At 38.5% G+C, this 24,699-nt stretch overlaps 1 protein-coding gene across 2 annotated transcripts in view; it reads left to right on the top strand.

Moving 5' to 3' along the window:
* The window catches only part of NVL (nuclear VCP like), a 97,892-nt gene extending 73,871 nt beyond the window's left edge, over nt 1-24,021 (top strand). For both annotated transcript variants that reach the window (XM_082660598.1, XM_082660599.1), the window contains exons 20-23: nt 5,217-5,293; nt 7,927-8,015; nt 11,154-11,224; nt 23,737-24,021. In XM_082660598.1, the coding sequence (XP_082516724.1) occupies nt 5,217-5,293; nt 7,927-8,015; nt 11,154-11,224; nt 23,737-23,781 (282 nt within the window). In that variant the 3' untranslated portion in view covers nt 23,782-24,021. The remainder of the gene's footprint in view (nt 1-5,216; nt 5,294-7,926; nt 8,016-11,153; nt 11,225-23,736) is intronic.
* The last annotated feature ends 678 nt before the right edge of the window (nt 24,022-24,699 follow it).

Here is a 24,699-nt window from a genome sequence, read left to right as displayed (position 1 = left end):
CTTTGTTGATGGCTAAAGCTAAAGCAGGGTAGAGGGAGAGGAAGCAGAATCTCTAATTTCCGGGCAGAGTCCACAAGGCAGACCTCCTCCTCATGGCAGTCTTTATGAAGACTCAGCCAAAAGTGAGAAAAATTGGCCTTTTTAATGTTTAATAAACCTTTCTATTTCAAAGTTTGCTGGCTTTTTACTTAAATTCCCCAGATTGTTTTATATATACTATTTCCTCTTTTTCCAATTAATACTTGAAATATTTTGGGAAGATTAGAATAAAATTCTTTAGTCTTGGTCCTAAAAATCTAAAGATCTGTGGGTCAGAGCAACTTCTCAGTATCTTTTGGAGTCTAAGTTTCTTAAGAGAAAAACGAGCAATGACATAATACTTTTTTATATATTCTATTTGGTGTTTCTGGTAATGTTGTGGTAATAAGAGGTTTATCACTAAAAACCCCTTGGACAAGTAGAACATTTTTTTCTTAATTTCTGTTTCTTCCTATAAATGTCATTAAAACTTGCCCTTATCTCAGAAAGCCAGAAAGGTTATTTGATGTCTGCCAAGTGCTTTGAGGTAATATGCAGTCTTTAAAATAGTAATAAAAATTCCACTAAGAGACCCAAAATTCTCAATATGTTTTTTAAAATGTGCCCCGTAAGACTAAAACATATAATATCTCACCAAGAAACATATCTGTTAAATTTTCATGAGCTAAGATAATAATATCTGATAGAATAAAAAGTGATACTTATTAAGCACTTACTGTGTTCTAGGTACTTCACAGATATGAATATGCTTAATCCTTGCAACTGCCTTTTGAACTGTTTGAATTGAATATTTAAATATTCAAATGAATATTATTTCCATTTTACTGATGAGCAAACTTTATCTCACAAAAACAGGATACAAAGATGTGTTTTTTCTTTTATTGAAGAGATATAGTTGACTTACAATGTTGTGTTAATTTCTGCTATACAACAAAGTGATTCAGTTCTTTATATATATAAAAGAATATATATTCTTTTTCATATTCTTTTCCATTATGGTTTATCACAGGATATTGAATATAATTTCCTGTGCTATACAGTAGGACCTTGTTGTTTATCCATTCTGTATATAATAGTTTGCATCTGCTAATCCCAAACTCCCAATCCATCCCTCCCCCACCCCCCTTGGCAACCACAAGTCTATTCTCTATGTCTGTGAGTCTGTTTCTGTTTCATAGATAAGTTCATTTGTATCATATTTTATTTTATTATTTTTATTTATTTATTTAAAAAAATTTTTTTTTCTTCTGTACGCAGGCCTCTCACTGTTGTGGCCTCTCCCGTCGCGGAGCACAGGCTCCGGACATGCACGCTCAGTGGCCATGGCTCACGGGCCCAGCCGCTCCGCGGCATGTGGGATCCTTCCCGGACCGGGGCACAAACCCGTGTCCCCTGCATCGGCAGGCGGACTCCCAACCACTGCGCCACCAGGGAAGCCCCCATTTTACTTCTTACTGCCACATTTCAGTTAAGAATAATTAGATTTTAATGATACAGAGATTCCTCAGCCCTTATTTCTACTAATTGGAAAGTAATGTTGCTATTGAAACGTTTGGAAGTATGCTATGTAGACCACACTCCCCAAAAACAGGCAGTTTGTTACTTTCTTTCAATTGATAGTATTTTGGGGGTTTATTTTTCTAAAAAACTAATCTCCTAAGAATTAGAAAATTTCTGAGAATCTAAATTTCTAAGAATTAATTATTTTTCTAAAATATTACTTTTAGATAAGCATTTGTTTATTGTGTTCCTTTATATATTGAGCTTTCTCAAAAGATTTAACTTAAAGAGTGCCCTAAATATGGCAAGTTGGCAATTGCTCCCCGTATGCAGTTGTGAGAAAAATTTCTCCTCTGGATTCTCATAAAGAAGACACTCAGTTGTGATAGAAGTTTTTACCAATATCCCTATCATAAACACAATAATAAGCCTTTCAGGACTGAAGCTGGTGGTTCTCCTAATGTAAGCTGCAGACATAACTAAAAGCCAGTTCATTAAAAACAACTTCATGAGAGGTCAAAGAAATGCACTTCGAGGATGTGTGAGCCTTTATGAAAGTCCAGCTTGACCCAAGAGTAGAATTTAGATATTGAGAAGTATAAAAGAATTATCCTTAGGCAGTCCTCCATGAATCAGTTTCTTATGATTGAGCTTTTGATTAAAACAGGACAGTAGGGACTTCCCTGGTAGCACAGTGGTTAAGAATCCACCTGCCAATGCAGGGACACGGGTTCAATCCCTGGTCCGGGAAGATCCTACATGCCGCAGAACAACTAAGCCCGTGTGCCACGACTACTGAGCCTGCGCTCTAGAGCCCATGAGCCACACTACTGAGCCCACGTGCCACAACTACTGAAGCCCACACGCTGTAGGGCCCGAGAGTCGCAACTACTGAGCCCGAGTGCCTCAACTACTGAAGCCCGCATGCCTAGAGCCTGTGTTCCACAACAAGAGAAGCCCCCTCTTGCCACAACTAGAGAAAGCCCGCACGTAGCAACAAAGACCCAACACAGCCAAAAATAAATTAAAAACAAAAAAAAAACAGGACAGTAGATAGTTTGAGGTAAAATTCTCTAGCAGCACAGGGAACATCCATGTGCTGGGTGGCCATCAAGGTAGGGTTGATAGTTCCTTCCTTCCTTCCTTCCTTCCTTCCTTCCTTCCTTCCTTCCTTCCTTCCTTCCTTTCTCATCGCAGTGGCTTCTCTTGTTGCAGAGCACGGGCTCTAGGTGCATGAGCTTCAGTAGTTGTGGCGCGTGGGCTCAGTAGTTGTGGCTCATGGGCTGTAGAGCGCAGGCTCAGTAGTTGTTGCACACGGGCTTAGTTGCCCCGTGCATGTGAGATCTTCCCAGGCCAGGGCTCGAACCCGTGTCCCCTGCATTCGCAGGCGGATTCTTAACCACTGTGCCACCAGGGAAGCCCTAATAGTTTCTTAAGAACATTAAAGAATCTCAAAAGGGTTCATGCCTAATGAGGTAGCCTCTTGCCCCACCTCCTACCTCCTCCTACTAGTAGATTGAGGGACTCAACAGGGCAGTGTCCTCAGGCTTTCCCACTTCCGACATAGCTTGGAAAGTCCAAACATTTCTGTTCGGCATCATGATAAATCCTTATTACCTGTTCATCATCACTATTTAAACAAGACTTCCCCTCCCCCTCCCCTTCCCCTCCCAAATATAGCACCAAATTATCTCTCCTTATCTGGAGATAAGATACTGGGTTTTGGGGGGAATTCCCTGGTCCAGTGGTTAGGACTCAGTGCTGTGAACTCGGGTTCAATCCCTGGTCAGGGAACTAAGATCCCACAAGATGCTTGGCCAAAAATAAAAATTTTTTTAAATTAAAAAAAAAGATGCTGGGTTTTTTTAATTATGAAAATACGCAATAAAGATTTGGGGCCTTACCAACTGTCCATTCAGTTGCAGATTTGAACTTCAGAACTCAAGTTTTTAAATTCCTGGTTCAGTGTTATTTCCACTTTTCAGACCTTTTTATTAAAGTATAATGCACGTACAGAAAAGTGGACATATCATTAAATGTCCAACTTCATGCGTTTTTATAAACAAAACCTTCAAGAAAGAATATTAGCAGTTAATTTCATGGAGACAGAAAGTAGAATGGCGGCTGCCAGGGGCTGGTGGAGCAGGGGGGTGGAATAGGGGAGGGTAGGGTTGTCCCTTAACACAAACAAAGTTCCATTTTGGGAAGGTGGCTGGTTATGTTTTAGAGATTGATGGTTGCACAGTAACAATGTAATTAATGCCACTAAACTATACATTTTTAAATGGTTAAAATGATAAATTTTGTTACATAAATTTTACCACAGTAGAAGAGAGAACATTACCAGAGCCACAGAAGCTGGCCTCCTGCTTCCTTCAGGCATTGCCCACCTCTTCCCGCACAAGGTTAACTGATGAGATTGAAGGAAACTTAGGGATCACACAGTCTGACCATCTAGTTTTACACACAACCAGAGGGAGAAAAGAAAAAAGCACAAAGATTGTTTCCTAAGGTCGCACAGAAAGTTTATCTTCCCATGTTTATTTCGCAGGTCGAAGTGGATTGAATGGGAAACATAACTGTTTCTTGAACCTGTGTTAGATGAACATTTGCATTTTATCAAATAATAGCAGCTAACAGATGTACAGTTGATTAAATTCTTAAACATGCCCAGCTGGGAGGACATGAGAGGACACCCTCTGAGCATGGACCAAGCAGGTGATAGCTCAAGGTGCTGGGTCGTCTGACCCTCTGTTTGGAGCACCTGCCGAGCTAATATTTACACTTGAGGCTTAATGACATATGTTTATTTACTTTTTTCCTGTGTGTTTCTTCTTAAACTGTTTATTTCCATGTAATATTCGCTACCAAGGAAAGACAATATGCAATGTAGATTTAAGTTATGAATCAGAATAAGTCAGAATAATAAAGCAGATACTCACAAACCTACCATCTTAACAATGTCCTGTACTTTAAGTTACTAAGAACTGTTTTGTTTGCCTCTGCAGTTTAAGTCACTAAAAATGTTATTAAGTGTGTACTGTATGCATGCAAGGTACTGTGTTAAGTGTTGTTGGAATTCTAAGGCTGTTCTGATACTTGTCCTTTCTAGCATCTCTTGGTATGAGCTGAAGGGGAATTGGCACCAAAGTCAGGGTTGAGTTTTAGTTAAGGGTTAGGAAAGAACACATTGAGCACAGAGGGCTTTTGGCTTTTTTTTGTAAAACAATTTGCTGATTGTTCTCTCCTGGCCACGTTCAATGTTATTTCTCCCTTCCTAGCCAGCCTCACACCAAAACTAAGCACATATGCACGTCAAAACTTATCACTGTTTATGTACTTGCCATATTTAATCAGGCAAAGGAAATGTGATTCTTCACCATTGGAAAGATTGAGGGTGGTGGGTTTTGTTCTTGGTGTTTTGTTTTTGCTGTAGTACTTACAAATTCTTCAGACTTCACCAGCATAAATTGTTTGCCTTCAGCTTTCCCCAGTTTGGGATCTACTTCTTAACCTCATTTCTCAAAATTGAAATTTGTAAAAATCTGTTACACTAGTCTGGGAGTCAGTTATATTCATTTAGTCAAGCAGCCATTACTATTTATTTAGAACCTATTATGTGGGAAAATATAGATCTTTAAAGCCTCAGTGAAAGTGGATTTTTCTCTCTTACTCAGAATGGCACCAAACCCCCACTGGATGCAGATGTAAATTTGGAAGCAGTTGCTGGTGACCTTCGCTGTGATTGCTATACGTGAGTATCTCCATCTCCAGTCAGTTAACTCTCTGAGGCTCAGTTTTCTCATGTGCAAAATGAGGGAGAATGATGTTGGGAGGGTTAAATTAGGAATCCTGGAAAGCACCCAGCGTCTGGCTTTTCCTCCTTCTTCCTTCTTGGAGAAGGGACTACCCGTTTTGAGGCTCTGAGGAGTTCCCAGGAGTACGGGGAATCCTCTCATATGTTCACTCTTGGTACTCAGCTACCCTGACCACCATCACTGCCTTTCACAAATTGTCTCTGTCGTACCAGAATATTAAAGCAGACATTTCATTACCAGCTGCCAAATTATCGAGGTGCTTCAGCACTTAAAAGAAAATAATCTACAGGTTTTTCAAGGCTCAGAATGCATTTTTCACAGCACACCTGTTAATATTCACACAGCCTGTAGTAAAAGCAGGAGGTCAAATATTTCTGCCTTCAGCTTTCATATGTGTGTGGTGGTTGTTGATTTTGTTGTTTCCTTCATGTGTTTTTAAGTAAATTTGTTAACTTTCCTCATTTTGGTTCATAGGGAAGAAAACGAAATTCACGTTGGACTAACAGGGGACATCTCTCCCTCTGGCTTATTTAAAAAGCCCTGTTGATTGTCCACAATATACTCGGGTGTTCACGGTCAAATAATGTGCTTTCTGAAGCTAAGTCAGTCAAGGAGAGCAGTGTTTTAATCTTTGAGGTCTTCAGGAGTCTGTTGTTCAGCAGTGTAAATTTACATCCAAGGAACATAGCCACCGGTACTGATATAGGCACTCAGTTCTTTCCAGTTCTGGTTGAAGAATTTCACATAACTGTCTGTCTCTTTTTTTTTTTTAAATAAATTTATTTATTTATTTATTCATTTTTGTCTGCGTTGGGTCTTCGTTGCTGTGCGCGGGCTTTCTCTAGTTGTGGCGAGCGGGGGCTACTCTTCATTGTGGTGCGCGGACTTCTCATTGCGTTGGCTTCTCTTGTTGTGGAGCACGGGCTCTAGGCACACAGGCTGCAGTAGTTGTGGCATGTGGGTTCAGTAGTTGCGGCATACGGGCTTCGTTGCTTCGCGGCATGTGGGATCTTCCTGGACCAGGGCTCGAACCCGTGTCCCCTGCATTGGCAGGCGGATTCTTAACCACTGCGCCACCAGGGAAGCCCACATAACCATCTCTTATTAAGATGATTCCACTTGAAACCATGCTGGTCATTTTTAGGGCGTGTGGCCAGGATCCAAAATTTAATGTCCAGTTTTCTCATATATGAACATCTAGGGATCTGAGTCTTGATCTTTGTTCTGCCACCTCAACCCCAACGCACCTGAGAGATTTGCCGCACTCTGGTCAGGACTCTTGGCTCACTTAAGAAAGCAGTGACTGTCTCAGTGAAAGGGAAATGGTCCCCCAGGCCGTGGTGGTGAGGGGCGTATGTAAAAGCCCTACCTTAACTTTAAGGAGAATGTCTCTCTTCCCCTCATTGGGAGTCAAATGCATGCCAGTCTATAATTAATGAACTTACTGCTAAAGAAAATAAGACTTAAGTGAGTAGTTTACATGTTTGAGTGCTAAAATCTGAAGATTTTCAGTTGGTAGCAGAGGCAGTTTTGATGGCAGAACCTTCCCTGGGCCAAATCTTCTGGATTATACCACATAAGGAGTCAGTTAATAAATGGGTTAGGGTTAAAGTTGAATGTTGTATGTTTTGAGTTTTAATGCCACTGTCTTCACAGTTTGAAAGGCAGTATAATACTACAGTCTTCAGCTACTTGTTACATTATTGGTTAATGTGTGTGATTATTAAATAATGTTACAAACCTAACACATAACCAACAGAAAGATTGGATTCAGTTAATAATTTAAACTCTGTGGGTCTTTAATTTTATTAGTTATGTGTGTTGTCACATTATATGTTAAATGTTTGTCTAGAAATGAGGTTCTTATCCCCCAATTCAAAATCTTTCTCAAAGCATCTGTAAGAATCCTGTTAAAGATGTAATGTATTGAAACACCAGTCAGCCCCAATGTCTTTCATTGAACTCAAGAACCATGCTGACTCAGTATATTACACAGAACCATTAAATGAAGGTTTGTTAGTTCTTGTCATATTTTAAGTAATTTATGATGTATGCATTCAGCTTGAGCTTGAATCAAGTGCATCAAAGACTTTTTAGCATTTGTATTTTCCTTTTTTGAACTAAGGGTCATAAATGATTTCTTATATAAGCTTAGTTTAGACATTAGGTAATATACTATTGGTATATACTGGTAATGGGCCAGTTAGCACTTTAGCATGGGCCTTGTGAATGAAAGTTTTACAATAAATAATGTATAAGTTGCTTTCTACTGACTGGTTGTTTTAGACTTTTTATATTATCATTAGTATCTATAGAGATTAGCATGGGAATATTTATGATTCATTGCATTGTTTCCTTCATAATTTCCTTTCTTCTGAAAGTTAGAAATATTTTAGGTGAAAGCTAAAAGCTCTTTCCTACTGACCATGATCAGTTTATCCCACCATTATTGGTTAGTGTCTTTCCTGATTGTTTAATATGTGACTTAAAAAGAAATTGCTGTCAGACTTTTTTCTGGGCTTTTGCAGTGTCTAAGAATAAATGAATAAGAACGGTTCTTTTATTACAGGGGTGCAGATCTCTCTGCTTTGGTACGGGAGGCTTCTATCTGTGCCTTGAAGCAGGAAATGGCAAGACAGAAGAGTGGAAGTGAAAAAGGTACAGTTCTCTACAGAATCTCTCAGTCCTAGTTAATTATGACTCTGGATACCTAAAATCACTGTTAACCTGGAAAATGTCCATTTTCTAACATCTATCATCTGTGATATTAAAACTGACATTTTTCTGATGAGACCTTTAGCAGCTGTTCTGGAATATTACATAACCTCTGTGGCTGACAACTATAATAATAGCAAAGTTATTTGGTGCCTAATAAAATGTTTTCTATCCTTCCTTATCATCATATACAAATGTTTAGAGTTAGGCAAGTAGGTCCATTTACTGTCTTCATCATGAGTTTGGTCTGTTTATCAATACTGGAAAACTTTCTCATTCTTTTTCTAAGGTGATATCTACTTTACTGTTAAAATGTAGCCTAAATTGAAGAGCTTAGAAAACACACAAACAAGTAAAAATTGAAATAACTTCCCATATACTTACATTTTCCTTTGGGGCCATGTCAGCAGCTTTGCATTGTTCCTCACATTTGACAGTGTCTTTGATTGTATTATTTGGGTTACAAAACAATTCATTTGTGACCTGCAGGCCGACCATGCCAAGTACAAAAATAGCCTCTACTTTGCTTGGTTCCTGGGACAGTTGTTTGATCAGTTGCAGTGTGTGGCTATCTTCCTTACAGTACTGTCGAATACCTTCTTCAAAAGACCTGCCTTGTCCTCAAAACCTGTACTTTGATCTGAAGTTCAAGTCTAGGTTGATCTCATTTTATTCAGTAGATTTCCCAGAAGATGTCTTTCTTTATTCATATTTATTTCTTTTATTCTTTTCCCTTTTTTCTTTGGCTACCAGGAATCTTGGAGCTAAATTTTCTTTACAGTTGCAGCAGCATATGCTGAGCTTAGATTTGTCAACATATGTATCTTGATTGTGAAGTCCCTCATTTTTTTGGTTGTTTAAGGTTCAGTTATCTGAACTTCTTTTATTGTAAGCTATTTTAAGTTCATTTTGGAAGTGGGTGGGATATAATTAGCAAAATTAGTATGTCTTATAAGAAATCATTATGTGGTAGTATGCTACCTGAGAGCTGAATCTGATGACTATCTTTGGATTTGTTTGTCACTAAAAATTAGCAGGCCTCTGTATATGTATTAGCTGCTACTAATAATTCTGATTGGGGACTTCCCTGGTGTTCTAGTGGTTAAGACTCCATGCTCCCAATGCATGGGGCCCAGGTTTGATCCCTGGTCAGGGAACTAGATTCCGCATGCCGCAACTAAAGATCCCACATGCCACAACAAAGATCCCGCACATGGCAATGAAGATCCTGCGTGCCGCAACTGAGACCCGGCACAGCCAAATAAATAAATAAATGTTTTTTTTAAAAAAAATAATAATTCTGATTGGATGTTACTTTATAAACATGTGTAACAAATTTTGACATCCCTGCTTTGCTACAGTTTGCATTTGCAGCTGCCTGTCCTTCAGGGACTTTTTTTTTTTTTTTTTTTTGCAGTACGCGGGCCTCTCACTGTTGTGGCCTCTCCCATTGCGGAGCGCAGGCTCCAGACGCGCAGGCTCAGCGGCCATGGCTCACGGGCCCAGCCGCTCTGCGGCATGTGGGATCTTCCCAGACCGGGGCACAAACCCGTGTCTCCTGCATTGGCAGGCGGACTCTCAACCACTGCGCCACCAGGGAAGCCCCTTCAGGGACTTTTCATTGATATCTTATAGAACCTGAAATCAGTAATGCCATTCAACTTCCATTTGACCTGTTCAGCAACACATTGTATTTTACTTTTAAATACACTATCTTAATATCTGTATAAAAGTTTACTATTTTAAGTATAAATTGTCATCACTTAAGTTGTCATACTAAAATTGTAAACCAAGGCTTATTTAACATTTAGTTATTAAATTTCTCTTACTGTGTGATGGCATAACCTTTTAAGGAATTAAAACACCCTTCTATTCCAGTGTTGTGATATGACCTATATATATTATGTATTATGATATAATTCCATAGCATCTAATTACGTGTATGCACTTTTGAATACTATGGAATCCTACTTTCCATTCTTAGTTAAATTTATTTGAATTATCCTGAAAGAGAACAGTTCTACTTTTTCATGAACATTGCCATTAAGTTAAAGTAAACAGTACAAAGATAACAAAGGATTATCTGTTTATGAGTGATAGTTTTCTTTGGGTGGTACTGCATTAAAATCTGAGGAGCAGAATGTGGGGAAAATGGGGAGATACTGGTCAAAGGTTACAAACTTCCTGCTGCAAGATGAGTAAGTTCTGAGGATCCAGTGTAATAATTAGCAATACTGTGTTATATGCAGTTAACCCTTGAACAACATGGGTTTGAACTGTGCAGATGCACTTACACGTGGATTCTTTTCAGTAGATGTGTAGTATAGCACTACACAATCGACAGTCAGTTGAATCCGCAGATAATGGAACCGCAGATTCGGAGGGCCAACTTTAACATTATATGCAGATTTTTGACTGAGGGTCACCACTCCTAACCCTGGCATTGTTCAAGTGTGAGCTGTACTTGAAAGTTGTTTGGAAAGTAGATCTTAAAAATTATCACCACAAAAATTAAAAAGCTGTCATGAGGGGATAGAGGTGTTAACTAACCCTACTGTGATAACTATTTTGCAATATATTCACCCACCATATCATCATGTTGTACTCCTTAAACTTGAATGTGTTATATGCCAACAATATCTCAATAAAGCTGGGGAGAAAAACAAAGTAACAAAACACATGAACTGTTTTCTTTAAAGGATAAGAATCTTTAATTAAGTCTGGACAAAGTACTTTTTGGTGTAATTTGTTCCACAATAAACTGTTTTGATTGCTGGGGGAAAAAAGATTACAAATAAAAAGATTACACTTTTTAATATAGGATATTGTAAACATTACACATTTATGTAAAATTAAATGTGGTCAGGTATTTGTAAATTAAATTAAAATTAAAAAGTGTCTAAAAACTTGAGCAGAATATATCTGGCTTGAGTATTGTTCTGAAAAAGAGTAGAACCACTGTCATCATTAATTTCCTCAGTGTTCCCCTTGAATGCTTAGAAGTCTCTCAAGAGAAATTAAGTTGTAAATCACAATTAGCATACTGTACCAGATATGTATATTTATGCATTTGCTCCACAGGTGAACTCAAGGTTAGTCAGAAGCACTTTGAAGAAGCTTTCAAGAAAGTAAAGTCATCTGTATCAAAAGAGGTAAGCAGTGCTCTTTTTTTTTAACATCTTTATTGGGGTATAATTGCTTTACAATGGTGTGTTAGTTTCTGCTTTATAACAAAGTGAATCAGTTATACATATACATATGCTCCCATATCTCTTCCCTCTTGCGTCTCCCTCCCTCCCACCCTCCCTGTCCCACCCCTCTAGGTGGTCACAGACCACCTAGCTGATCACCCTGTGCTATGCAGCTGCTTCCCACTAGCTATCTACCTTACGTTTGGTAGTGTATATATGTCCATGCCCCTCTCTTGCTTTGTCACAGCTCACCCTTCCCCCTCCCCATATCCTCAAGTCCATTCTCTAGTAGGTCTGTGTCTTTATTCCTGTCTTACCCCTAGGTTCTTCATGACATTTTTTTCCTTAAATTCCATATATATGTGTTAGCATACGGTATTTGTCTTTCTCTTTCTGACTTACTTCACTCTGTATGACAGACTCTAGGTCTATCCACCTCATTACAAATAGCTCAATTTCGTTTCTTTTTATGGCTGAGTAATATTCCATTGTATATATGTGCCACATTTCTTTATCCATTCATCCGATGATGGACACTTAGGTTGTTTCCATCTCCGGGCTATTGTAAATAGAGCTGCAATGAACATTTTGGTACATGACTCTTTTTGAATTATGGTTTTCTCAGGGTATATGCCCAGTAGTGGGATTGCTGGGTCGTATGGTAAGTCTATTTGTAGTTTTTTAAGGAACCTCCATACTGTTCTCCATAGTGGCTGTATCAATTCACATTCCCTCCAGCAGTGCAAGAGTGTTCCCTTTTCTCCACACCCTCTCCAGCATTTATTGTTTCTAGATTTTTTGATGATGGCCATTCTGACTGGTATGAGATGATATCTTATTGTAGTTTTGATTTGCATTTCTTTAATGATTAATGATGTTGAGCATTCTTTCATGTGTTTGTTGGCAATCTGTATATCTTCTTTGGAGAAATGTCTTTTTAGGTCTTCTGCCCATTTTTGGATTGGGTTGTAAGCAGTGCTCTTAAAGGTATAAGAGAAAAGCGACTAGAATTGAGTGTAGTAGGCATGTGAACTCATGAAAACGAGCAAAACAGTTGCCTTTGTGAGAGTGTTCTTGAGAGACTGTAATGTTGAATGTTTTTAGAGACTAAACACAAAGAGAAAATGACCTCTTGTGTCTGTTTCCACAAGCTCAGAATTTTTAATCAGTCTCATTCAAGTATTATTGGACCTGCTTCATTTCACCCTTTTAAACAAATAATTTCTTATCTTCTTCAACCTAAGCTGCCCAGACTAAGCACTATGGACTTACCCGTAGTTTCAGGAGACTAAAATACCTTCACCATAAGGTCAGAGAAGGGTTAAAAATCACTGTGACTTGTCCTTACAAAAACTACCGGACTTTCCCATATTTATTTCTTACTGTGTTGAGGTATTCTGTTTGTAATAAGTTAAATATTTGCTATTAAGGGAAGTCAGGTTACTATGACACTTACAAAGAGAGCAACAAAATATCCAACCCTAAGAGATGCATAAATTGAAAACTGTTGTGATAAGTTTTGTTCACTTGGATATCTTGTGTTTCTGAACTCCTAGAATGTGCCTTAGCCACGAGATCCTGTTTATTGACTATACTAAAAGTTCCTTTAAGTCGTTTGCCATTTATTACTCCAGGCTCAGTGTTTATGATTACTCATTGAAAACACTTAAGTCCAAGTTCAAACACTTACTGGGTTGACCAAAAAAGTTCGTTCAGGTTTTTCCATAACATCTTACAGAAAAACCCGAAAGAACTTTTTTGGCCAACCCAATATATGCGATGGGTTGCTTTGTTCCAGTGCCTCCGGTTTTGGTGTAAATGCTCTAAGTTAGTTGACCATCTTATCACTTTTAACTAAAATAATCAGTTAAGGGGTTTGGGCTGGTGGTGGTATCTTTTAGGCCTATGACTTACTTCTTTTTCTGCTAGAGTAAAGTCAAGTCTGCTGAACTTGGACTGGTTCTTCTACCATATTTGGAGAAACGAAAGTCTGCTTTGACCTCTCAGGCATTTTTGTATACTAGAGGAAATGTTTTTATTTTACTGAATATCTTTGAATAAGATAATCTTATTAATTAAAATCAGAAACAGTTTTACAGTTAATCTTACTGGAAGTTTTCATTCTGATCAACAAGAGAGTACTGATATGTGTCCTCCCAAAGATTTAGTTATTAAAAAAAAATCTTTTTAACTGAAATTGTTTCTTATCTACAGCCAAGTTTTAAGGCTTTTCAGGAATTAGGACATACTGACATAGCTCTGCATTTGGCACTCTCATGCTGTAACCTTTTTTTAATTGAAATTTAATTTACCTATGTAATGCACAAGTACAGTTCTGTAAGTTTTGGCAAATGTAACCAGCACTACAATCAATATAGAGGACATTTTAATCACTTCAGAAAGTCCCTTGTGTTCTTTTGTAGTTGTCAGTCCCTTTCTAAACGCTGCTCTAGGTAACCCCTGATCTGACATCTGTCATCATGCTCAAACTTTGCCTGTTTTAGAACTTTATGTAAATGCAGTCATACATGCAGTCATACAATATATACTCATTTGTCTGGCTTCTTTTGCTCAGTTTATTGTTTTAGAGACTCATCCACTTCACTCAGTTTTTCACTAGCTTGATGTATCCTCTTGCTGAGTAGTTTCCCATTATATGAATATACCACAATTTGCTTATCCTTTCCCCTGTTGGTGGACACTTCAGTTGTTTCCAGTTTTTGGCTTTTATGGATAATGGTGCTCTGAATGTGTGTGGGTTTTTTTTGAGGGGGTGGGGGAACATGTGTTTTTATTTCTCTTGAGTAAATAACCAAGAGAGGGGACTTCCTTGGTGGTCCAGTGGCTAAGACCATGCTGCCAACGCAGGGGGCCCCAGTTCGATCCCTGGTCAGGGAACTAGATCCCACATGCTGCAACTAAAAAATTTACCACAACTAAAAAATCCCAGATGCCGCAACTAAGTCCCAATGCAGCCAAATAAATAAATAAATACACATTAAAGGAAAAAAATGACCAGGAGAGGAATTGGTGGGTCTTATGGTGAATTTATGTTTAACTTTATAGAGAACTGCCAGCCTTCTTTCCAAAGTGGCTGTAATACCGTTTTACATTTTATGAGAGTTCTAGTTGGCTCACAGTCTCACCAACACTTAAATATTTTCAGTCTTTTAATTTTAGCCATTCTACTGGATGTGGAATAGTATCCTTTTGTAGTCTAAATGTGTGTTCCCCTAATGACTAAAATGTTGAGCATTGTTTCATATGCTTATTGGTCATTTGGATATCTTATTTTGTGTCCTCATCTTTTGCTCTTAAAAAATTGAGTTGTTTCCTTATTATTCAGTTGTACAAATTCTTAGTTCATCTTAGATAGAAGCCTTTTATCAGATATGCATATTGAGGATATTTTCTCCTAACCTGTTGTTGACCTTTTTATTTTCTAAAGGCATCTATTGAAGAGCAGAAGTTTTTAATTTAGATGAAGTTCAATTTATCTTTTTTTTTATAATTTGTGTGCTTCTGTCAGAAGAAATCTTGACTATCCTAAGTTTGCAAAAATGTTCTCCTTTGCTTTTTTTCTAGTAGTTTAATAGTTTCTGCTTTATAACAAAGTGAATCAGCTATACATTTACATATATCCCCATATCTCCTCCCTCTTGCATTTCCCTCCCACCCTCTCTATCCCACTGTATCAGTTTATATTGATACAGTGGATGTATCAATTTACATTCCCCCCAACAGTTCAAGAGTGTTCCCTTTTCTCCACACCCTCTCCAGCATTTATTGTTTCTAGATTTTTTGTTGATGACCATTCTGACCGGTGTGAGATGATATCTCATTGTAGTTTTGATTTGCATTTCTCTAATGATTAATGATGTTGAGCATTCTTTCATGTGTTTGTTGGCAGTCTGTATATCTTATTTGGAGAAATGTCTTTTTAGGTCTTCTGCCCATTTTTGGATTGCGTTGTTTGTTTTTTTGTTATTGAGCTGCATGAGCTGCTTGTAAATTTTGGAGATTAATCCTTTGTCAGTTGCTTCATTTACAAATATTTTCTCCCATTCTGAGGGTTGTCTTTTTGTCTTGTTTATGGTTTCCTTTGCTGTGTGAAAGCTTTGAAATTTCATTAGGTCCCATTTGTTTATTTTTGTTTTTCTTTCCATTTCTCTAGGAGGTGGGTCAAAAAGGATCTTGCTGTGATTTATGTCATAGAGTGTTCTGCCTATGTTTTCCTCTAAGAGTTTGATAGTTTCTGGCCTTACATTTAGGTCTTTAATCCATTTTGAGTTTATTTTTGTGTATGGTGTTAGGGAGTGTTCTAATTTCATATTTTTACATGCAGCTGTCCAGTTTTCCCAGCACCACTTCTTGAAGATGCTGTCTTTTCTCCACTGTATATTCTTGCCTCCTTTATCAAAGATAAGGTGACCACATGTGTGTGGGTTTACCTCTGGGATTTCTATCCTGTTATATTGATCAATATTTCGGTTTTTGTGCCAGTACCATACTGTCTTGATTACTGTAGCTTTGTAGTATAGTCTGAAGGCAGGGAGCCTGATTCCTCCAGCTCCATTTTTCGTTCTCAGGATTGCTTTGGCTATTGGGGGTCTTTTGTGTTTCCATATAAATTGTGAAATTTTTTGTTCTAGTTCTGTGAAAAATGCCAGTGGTAGTTTGATAGGGATTGCATTGAATCTGTAGATTGCTTTGGGTAGTAGAGTCATTTTCACAATGTTGATTCTTCCAATCCAAGAACATGGTATATCTGTCCATCTGTTTTATCATCTTTAATTTCTTCCATCAGTGTCTTATAGTTTTCTGCAAACAGGTCTTTTGTCTCCTTAGGTAGGTTTATTCCTAGATACTTTATTCTTTTTGTTGCAGTGGTAAATGGGAGTGTTTTCTTAATTTCTCTTTCAGACTTTTCATCATTAGTGTATAGTAATGCCAGAGATTTCTGTGCATTAATTTTGTATCCTGCTACTTTACCAAATTCATTGATTAGCTCTAGCAGTTTTCTGGTAACATCTTTACGATTCTCTATGGATAGTATCATGCCATCTGCAAACAGTGACAGCTTTACTTCTTCTTTTCCAATTTGGATTCCTTTTATTTCTTTTTCTTCCCTTTGCTGTGACTAAAACTTCCAAAGCTATGTTGAATAATAGTGGTGAGAGTGGGCAACCTTGTCTTGTTCCTGATCTTAGTGGAAATGGTTTCAGTTTTTCACCATTGAGAATGATGTTAGCTGTGGGTTTGTCATATATGGCCTTTATTATGTTGAGGAAAGTTCCCTCTATGCCTACTTCCTGCAGGGTTTTATCATAAATGGGCGTTGAATTTTGTTAAAAGCTTTCTCTGCATCTATTGAGATGATCATATGGTTTTTCTCCTTCAGTTTGTTAATATGGTGTATCACGTTGATTGGTTTGCATGTATTGAAGAATCCTTGCATTCCTGGAATAAACCCTACCTGATCATGGTGTATGATCCTTTTAATGTGCTGTTGGATTCTGTTTGCTAGTATTTTGTTGAGGATTTTTGCATCTGTGTTCATTAGTGATATTGAGGATTTTTGCATCTGTGTTCATTAGTGATATTGGCCTGTAGTTTTCTTTTTTGTGACGTCCTTGTCTGATTTTGGTATCAGGGTGATGGTGGCCTCGTAGAATGAGTTTGGGAGTGTTGCTCCCTCTGCTGTATTTTGGAAGAGTTTGAGAAGGTAAGGTGTTAGCTCTTCTCTAAATGTTTGATATAATTTGCCTGTGAAGCTATCTGTCCTGGGCTTTTGTTTGTTAGAAGATTTTTAATCACAGTTTCAATTTCAGTGCTTGTGATTGGTCTGTTCATATTTTCTGTTTCTTCTTGGTTCAGTCTTGGCAGGTTGTGCATTTCTAAGAATTTGTCCATTTCTTCCAGGTTGTCCATTTTATTGGCATAGAGTTGCTTGTAGTAATCTCCCATGATCCTTTGTATTTCTGCAGTGTCAGTTGTTACTTCTCCTTTTTCATTTGTAGTTCTATTGATTTGAGTCTTCTCCCTTTTTTTTCTTGATGAGTCTGGCTAATGGTTTATCAATTTTGTTTATCTTCTCAAAGAACCACCTTTTAGTTTTATTGATCTTTGTTATCGTTTCCTTCATTTCTTTTTCATTTATTTCTGATCTGATGTTTATGATTTCTTTCCTTCTGCTAACTTTGGGGTTTTGTTGTTCTTCTTTCTCTAATTTGCTTGCTGTAATTTTGAAAAGCTTCTGTGTTCAATGTTCAAGTAATTTTATTACAGATGGCTACAAACATATCATGCAAAGTTTGAAAATTGTTTGGCCTGTCCTTAAATTTGGCCACGTTTTCATCCTTGCAGGTATAATAATTAAAGATTAAATCTTTATTTTACCACCTTTGCTTACTCTTTGCAGGTAAATTTGAAACCAGTGTTACGTTATGTTTATTGGGGCCTCAGTCCTTTCTTGTTCTGGTTCTAGTCCTTCACAGTTCAAAGCTGTACCAAAGAACTTCTTCCTTCCTTAAATTTTTTTTTTAATTGAAGTATAGTTGATTAACAATGTTGTGTTAGTTTCTGGTGTTCAGCAAAGTGATGCAGATATATATATATGTATATGATATGTATGTATATATATTCTTTTTCATTTTCTTTTCCATTATGGTTTATTATGAGATACTAAATATAGTTCCCTGTGCTACACAGTAGGACCTTGTTGTTTATTTTATATACAGTAGTTTGTATCTGCAATCCCAAACTCCTAATTTATCCTTCCCCTTTATAGCCCCTTTGGTAGCCATAAGTTTGTTTTCTATGTCTGTGAGTGTTTCTGTTTTGTAAATAAGTTCATTTGTATCATATTTTAGAGTCTATATATAAGTAATATCATATGGTATTTGTCTTTATCTGACTTACTTCACTTAGTACGATAATCTCTAGGTGTGTCCATGTTGCTTCAAATGGCATTATTTCATTCTTTTTATGGCTGAGTAGTGTTCCATTGTATATATATACTACATCTTCTTTATCCATTCATCTGTTGATGGACATTTAGGTTGCATCCATGTCTTGATTGTTGTAAATAGTGCTGCTGTGAACATTGGGGTACATATATCTTTTCGAACTAGAGTTTTTTTCTGGATATATGCCCAGGGGTGGGATTGCTGGATTCTATGCCAGCTCTATTTTTAGAGGAACTTCTTCCTTCTAATTTAGGAGAATTCAGTTGAAATTAGAGGAGTTGTATGGTCAAATAAAATCCATTTCAAAAATCAGACCAAAAGAAAAACATATCAAACCAAAAGAAAGGTGTGGCATTTGTTGAGATGTTTTTCTGAACGTAAGGTTGAGCAGCTCATTTATCAGCCACCCCTTTCTACTTTTAATATTAGGGCTCTTTTAGTTGTAAATGACAGAAACCCAACTCAAACTAATGTAAGTGGGAAAAAAGAGGAACTTATTGGTCCACATAACAAGGAAGTTGAGAGTACTGCTGGCTTCAGGCATGTGAGATCCATAAACCTCATTGCTTCATCTCATGGGGGTAGATGGCTGCCTGCAGGCCCAGACACACAGGGGGTTTATTAATCCCCAGAGCAAGAGAATTCCCTGATAGCTCTGGCAGGAGAGTTTCAGGGAGCCTGTGATTAGTCCAGCTCAGGTTAGAGCCCATGACAAAACCAATCACTATGACTCACTAGGAAATTAGATACTCTGGCCAGGCAGATCCTAAAGGGCATAGTTTTGTAAAGGTCATGACTTCAAGCCCTAGAATGAAAAGCTGTAGATAAGACACTGGCATCAAGTTAATTGACTTGTTAGCGGCAGGGTAGTGTTTTCACACTAAAAGAGAATCACTAGATTTTGTTAAATGTAAAAGGAACACTTACTACATTTTAACATTTCAGACATACTTACAGAGATAGCAGTTGCTTTGAAGTGAGTTAACATTAAATAAATGATCAGGAGATGTCAAAAAAGGAAAAGGAAAACTGAAAGAAGAAGGGTGTGCACATTCTCTCCCAAAGTCCGCAGAGCTGGTCTTTACAGTTCTGAAATATTCATCATGCTCTCCTGCCAGGTAAATCATTCCTACTAGCTGGTGCCTTCTTCCTTGAAGCAGTTGGCTCCCAGGTGCCACATGGTTGTTAATTTGAGGTTGGGCAACAACGGCATGTGAAGTGAATTCCGTGTCCAGCAATTGGCTGACATGATAGTAGGGTGTAGTTTAGAGGCCAAATGCAGCAACGTGTCACCTGACCCAGTAAATCCTTGGTAACCAGTTGAGGGTGGAAAGTGAACACATGAGCAAATATTCCTTCTCTGAGTCTCTACCCGTATTCCTCATTCATTCCCACTTCATTGGTACCAAACTTTTAGGCTCCATCTGAAGGTACCTGCCCTGTCCTAGTTTCTGGTGAGAGGCCATGTCCTATTGTGGTCCTAAGAAGACTTAATAGACTGGTAATTTGTTATGACAGATATCCCAACAAAGAAGATTGAACTCTTTTTGCCAGTTGCTTCTCAGTCACTGTTAATTCTCTCCCCTCAATTAAGTCAAATTCTCTTGTCCAACATGTGTCACTTCATAGACCTATGAAGCATAACTTATTTTGCTGGTTTGGTTTTTTCAGTAATAACTGCTCACCAGAGACCTGAGGCTAGGTTAACTATTAATAAATGTTGAGACCTTGAGATTATTTTCCCAGCTATTATCTCAAATTATAGCCTTTTCACTCTGCCTACTATTGCATTGTTCAGATGTCAGGAAGGAAACCTCACTCAAACATAAATTATAATTTTTTTTTCCTCCTCTACTAAAGCCACACCATAGAAACTCTCCTGTTTTATTAACTCATTGTTTTAGTGTTTTCCACACCCACTGGCTGGAACACATTGATTCTCTTCTTCACACTCAGGGTTATATGGTTCATCCATTTGCTTGATCAAGCCTGTCACATTGACATTTATGAGAGAAAAACTTCCCAAGTATAGTGCCTCTTGCCTCTAGCTGTGTATTGAGTTGCCTAAGATCCCATCCATCCATAAATATCACATACCTACTGTACATATGCCAGCCTCTGTGCTAGACTCACAAGATATATTTAAAATCACATAAGATGTGGATTAGGAACCATTTTGAGCCATTAAGAGTTGTATGGTAAGCACTACCATAGATGTGTACATAGAATACATATTAACCTGCTCACTCAATTCTGTTAATGTTAGAAAATTGTTTGCAAGCAGCTTTTGCTTCAGAGGTATCAACTACAGTATGACAAAGGCCATATGACTGATTTTATTAAAAAACTGGACCTATAATTCCACACAAGGTAGAATTTTTTTTATCCTCTTAGGAACATCCCTTGGAAGGCTACATGTATGCCCTAGTGATGCTACTTGATTCTAATATATTCTCTTTAATATTTTTGGTGATCATAAATCTTTAAGTATTTGATCTCTGGAAACTACACTAGTGAATAAGAAGATATTCTCTTTTGGAGGTAGGCATGGTATGAATTTTGAGTAAACGATAAATGAGACAGATGACCAAGCTGATTATTACTTTGTTTGATCTTTTAAAAAAATAAGGCACAACATTAAGGTAAAGAGACTACTTTCCTTGTTTGGCATATTAACTGGCCCTTATGAAATTATTACTTATGAAACTAACAGTGGTGGCTTGTGGGAAAAGAAACTGAGTAACTGGAGGACAGAGGTGTGAAAGTTGACCTTCCATCCTGTTTGAATTTTGAACCATGTGAATGTATTACCTATCTTTAAAAATTAAATACTTAAAAAATAATAATTTAAAAGATCTGTAAGGCCAAAATAGTAATAATAGTTATCTTTGGAAATTAAGGATTAATTTCTTTTTTTTTTGCTTATCTGTATTTTCTTTACATTTCTACAAAAATATTGTTTTATAACTTAAAATGTTATTTTATTATTAAAAAGGAATTGCTTTAATCTGGCTATAAGCAAAGCATGCTTAAAATGTCTTTACATATATTATTTAGCAGTGGTGTTGAAATACAGAGGCCCTTTTATCCTATTTCAGAGTTAATTCAGCATTTCACTAATACCTATTTTCTGTTCACCTTTGACACGGTTTGAGAGGTACTTGAGGGGAGTCGGTCCAGTGGTTAGGACTTGGTGCTTTCACTGCCGAGGGCCTGGGTTCGATTGCTGGTCAGGGAACATTACATTTATCATGCACTTTATTGTAATATATAATGAAATAATTATACAACTCACCATAATGCTGACAGGAGGCGGAGCTCAGGCAGTAATGCGAGCGATGGGGAGCGGCTGCAAACACAGATGAAGCTTTGCTCGCTCACCTGCCACTCACCTCCTGCTGTGTGGCCCAGTTCCTAACAGGCCACGGACCAGTACCAGGGGTTGGGGACCCCTGTTCTATGGGATTTGACAAATACGTAATGACATAAATCTACCACCATAGTGTCTTACAGTATAGTTTCACTGCTCTGTGCTCAACACTCCCTCCCCCAACCGCTGATATTTTTACTGTCTCTATAGCTTTGCCTTTTCCAGAATGTCCTACAGTTGGAATCATACATTAGTGTTTTCAGGTTGACTTCTTTCACAGTGATACGCATGTAAGGTTCCTCTCTGTCCTTCATGGCTTGATAGTCCACTTCTTTCTAGCACTAAATGTTCCATTGTCTGGATGTGCCATAATTTATCCATTCACATACTGAAGGCCATCTTGGTTGCTTTCAGGTTTTGGCAATTATGAATAAAGCTGCTGTAAACATTTGTATGCATGTTTTTGTGTGGACATACATTTTCAACTCAGTTGATTAAATACCATGGAGCATGATTGCTGGATTTTCTAGTAAGAGCATGTTTAGTTTGGTAAGAAACTGCCAAACTGTCTTCCAGAATGGCCGCACCATTTTGCATTCCCACCAGCAATAGATGAGAATTCTTGTTGCTCCACAGCCTCACCAAAAAAAAAAAAAAGAAAGTGTGACCACAGTGAGAATCCACTACACATCTACCAGAATGACTAAAATTTAAGGGACTGACAACAGGACTTCCCTGGTGGTTCAGTGGTTAAGAATCCTCCTGCCAATGAAGGGGGCATGGGTTCGAGCCCTGGTCCAGGAAGATCCCACATGCCACAGAGCAACTAAGCCCGTGTGCCACAACTACTGAAGCCCACGTGCCTAGAGCCCGTGCTCCACAACAAAAGAAGCCACTGCAATGAGAAGCCCGCGCACCGCAACAAAAAGTAGCCCCCACTCGCCGCAACTAGAGAAAGCCCGCGCACAGCAACAAAGACCCAACGCAGCCAAACATATATACATAGATAAATAAAAGACTGACAGCACCAAATGGTGGCAGGGATGTGAAGCAACTAGAACTTTCATACATTGTTACTGAAAATGTAGAATGATACCACCAACTGGAAAATGCTGTGGCAGTTTACAAATGTTAATGTAGTATAAGATGCCTCTGCTTCTGCCTCCCATTTTCATCTGGACCCAGTACAGTTTAGAGTTTTGCTTTCTTCATTAAATAGATATAGACATAAGAATCTTTTAATCTGATTTTTACAGCAAACTTTAGTCAACAATTATAAGAGTCGTGGGCATTCCCTGTAAAAAGGAGTCTGTATGGACTTTAGATCAGGGAGGTAAGCCACCTCTCTTTGTTTGCTCCGGTTGCTATAACAAAGTACCACCAACTGGGTGGCTTAAACCACAGAAATTTATTTTCTTACAGATCTGGAAATTAGAAGTCCAAGATCAAGGTACTGGCAGGGTTGGTTTCTTCTGGGCCCTGTTTGGAGATGACGGTCTTCTCCCTGTGTCTTTACATGGTCTTCCCTCTGTGCGTGTCTGTGTCTTAATCATCTCTTCTTTTTTTTTTTTTTTAATTAATTAATTTATTTATTTTTGGCTGTGTTGGGTCTTCGTTGCTGCGTGTGGGCTTTCTCTAGTTGTGGCGAGCGGGGGCTGTTCTTCATTGCCGCCCGCGACTTCTCATTGTGGTGGCTTCTCGTTGCAGAGCATGGGCTCTAGGCACGCAGCCTTCAGTAGTTGTGGCATGCAGGCTCATAGTTGTGGCTCGTGGGCTCTAGAGCACAGGCTCAGTAGTTGTGGCGCGCGGGCTTAGTTGCTCCGCGGCATGTGGGATCTTCCTGGACCAGGGCTCAAACCCATGTCCCCTGTATTGGCAGGAGGATTCTTAACCACTGCACCACCAGGGAAGTCCTTAATCATCTGTTCTTATAAAGACACCAAGTTGTATTGGATGTAGTAGAGCCCACCCTAATGACTTCATTTTAACTTAATCACCACTTTTAAGACCCTGTCTCCAAATCCAGTCACACTCTGAGGTACTGGGGGTGAGGACTTCAACATCTGAATTTTGGGGAACACAGGTAAACCCATGTCAGACAGTGACCAGCTCTATATTCTGTCCTCTCCTCTCAGGATCAAGCAATGTATGAAGCTCTGCAGTGGTCCCTCAGCCGGTGACTTCTCCAGCAGCAGGCCTTCAGGGAGTCCAGGGCATCGAGCTGCCAAAGATACCCACGTGCTCTGAGCTGTCCACTTTCAACTTGACACAGATGTGGTCTCATGTAAGCATTTTATGCTCAAATTAATGAGGCCAAGTCAGAGCTAAAGATTCTTCCCATCTGGCCAACCTTGTACGGAAACACCCTATACCTCCTGTTTAAGAAAAAGAAAATAATTTTTAACTGTCAAAATAAAATAAGATACCTTTTTTAAATAGAATGTTTATTTTGAAACAACCTTGACTCTACTACAGGAAAGTTGCAGTCACAATAGAAAGAACTCCCCCTCCCCCCGAACTGTCTGAGAGTATTGGCCAACCTGATGCCCCATCACCCCCAAATACTTTAATGTACACTTCCTACACACCAGGTTTCCCTGCATAACCAGCCATCAACATCAGGACATCAGCTGTGATACTTTGCTACCATGTAATCCTCAGGCTCCATTCAGGTTTCTCCAGTTGTCCCAATAATGTCCTTTATAACAAAGGGATCTAGTTTAGAATTAGCTATTGCAACCGGTTGCTGTTTCTCTTTAGTTTCCTTAAAGTCTGGAACAGCTCCTGTCTTGACTTTTGACACTCTTGAAGGTTATAGGCCAGTTACTTTGTAAAATGCCCTCAATCTGGATTTGTCTGATGTTTCCTCGTGATTAGACACAGGTTGTGCATCTTTGGCAGGAATATCACGAGGTGATGCTCTTCTCACTGCGTCGTGTCAGGTGATGTGCAGTTTTGATTTGCCCCAATACTGGTGATGTTCACTTTGGTCACTTAATTAAGGTGGTTCTGCCAAGCTTCTTACACTGTAAAGTTACTCTTTTCCTTTGTAATTCATACGTGTGTTGTGTGGAGGTACTTGGAAACTATGTAAATAT

The sequence above is a fragment of the Grampus griseus genome (genome assembly GCF_964374135.1).
Source record: "Grampus griseus genome assembly, chromosome: 1".
NCBI classification, from domain to species: domain Eukaryota; kingdom Metazoa; phylum Chordata; class Mammalia; order Artiodactyla; family Delphinidae; genus Grampus; species Grampus griseus.
The sequence above is the reverse complement of the archived record's forward strand: the minus strand, read 5'-3'. Positions and strand labels throughout refer to the sequence as shown.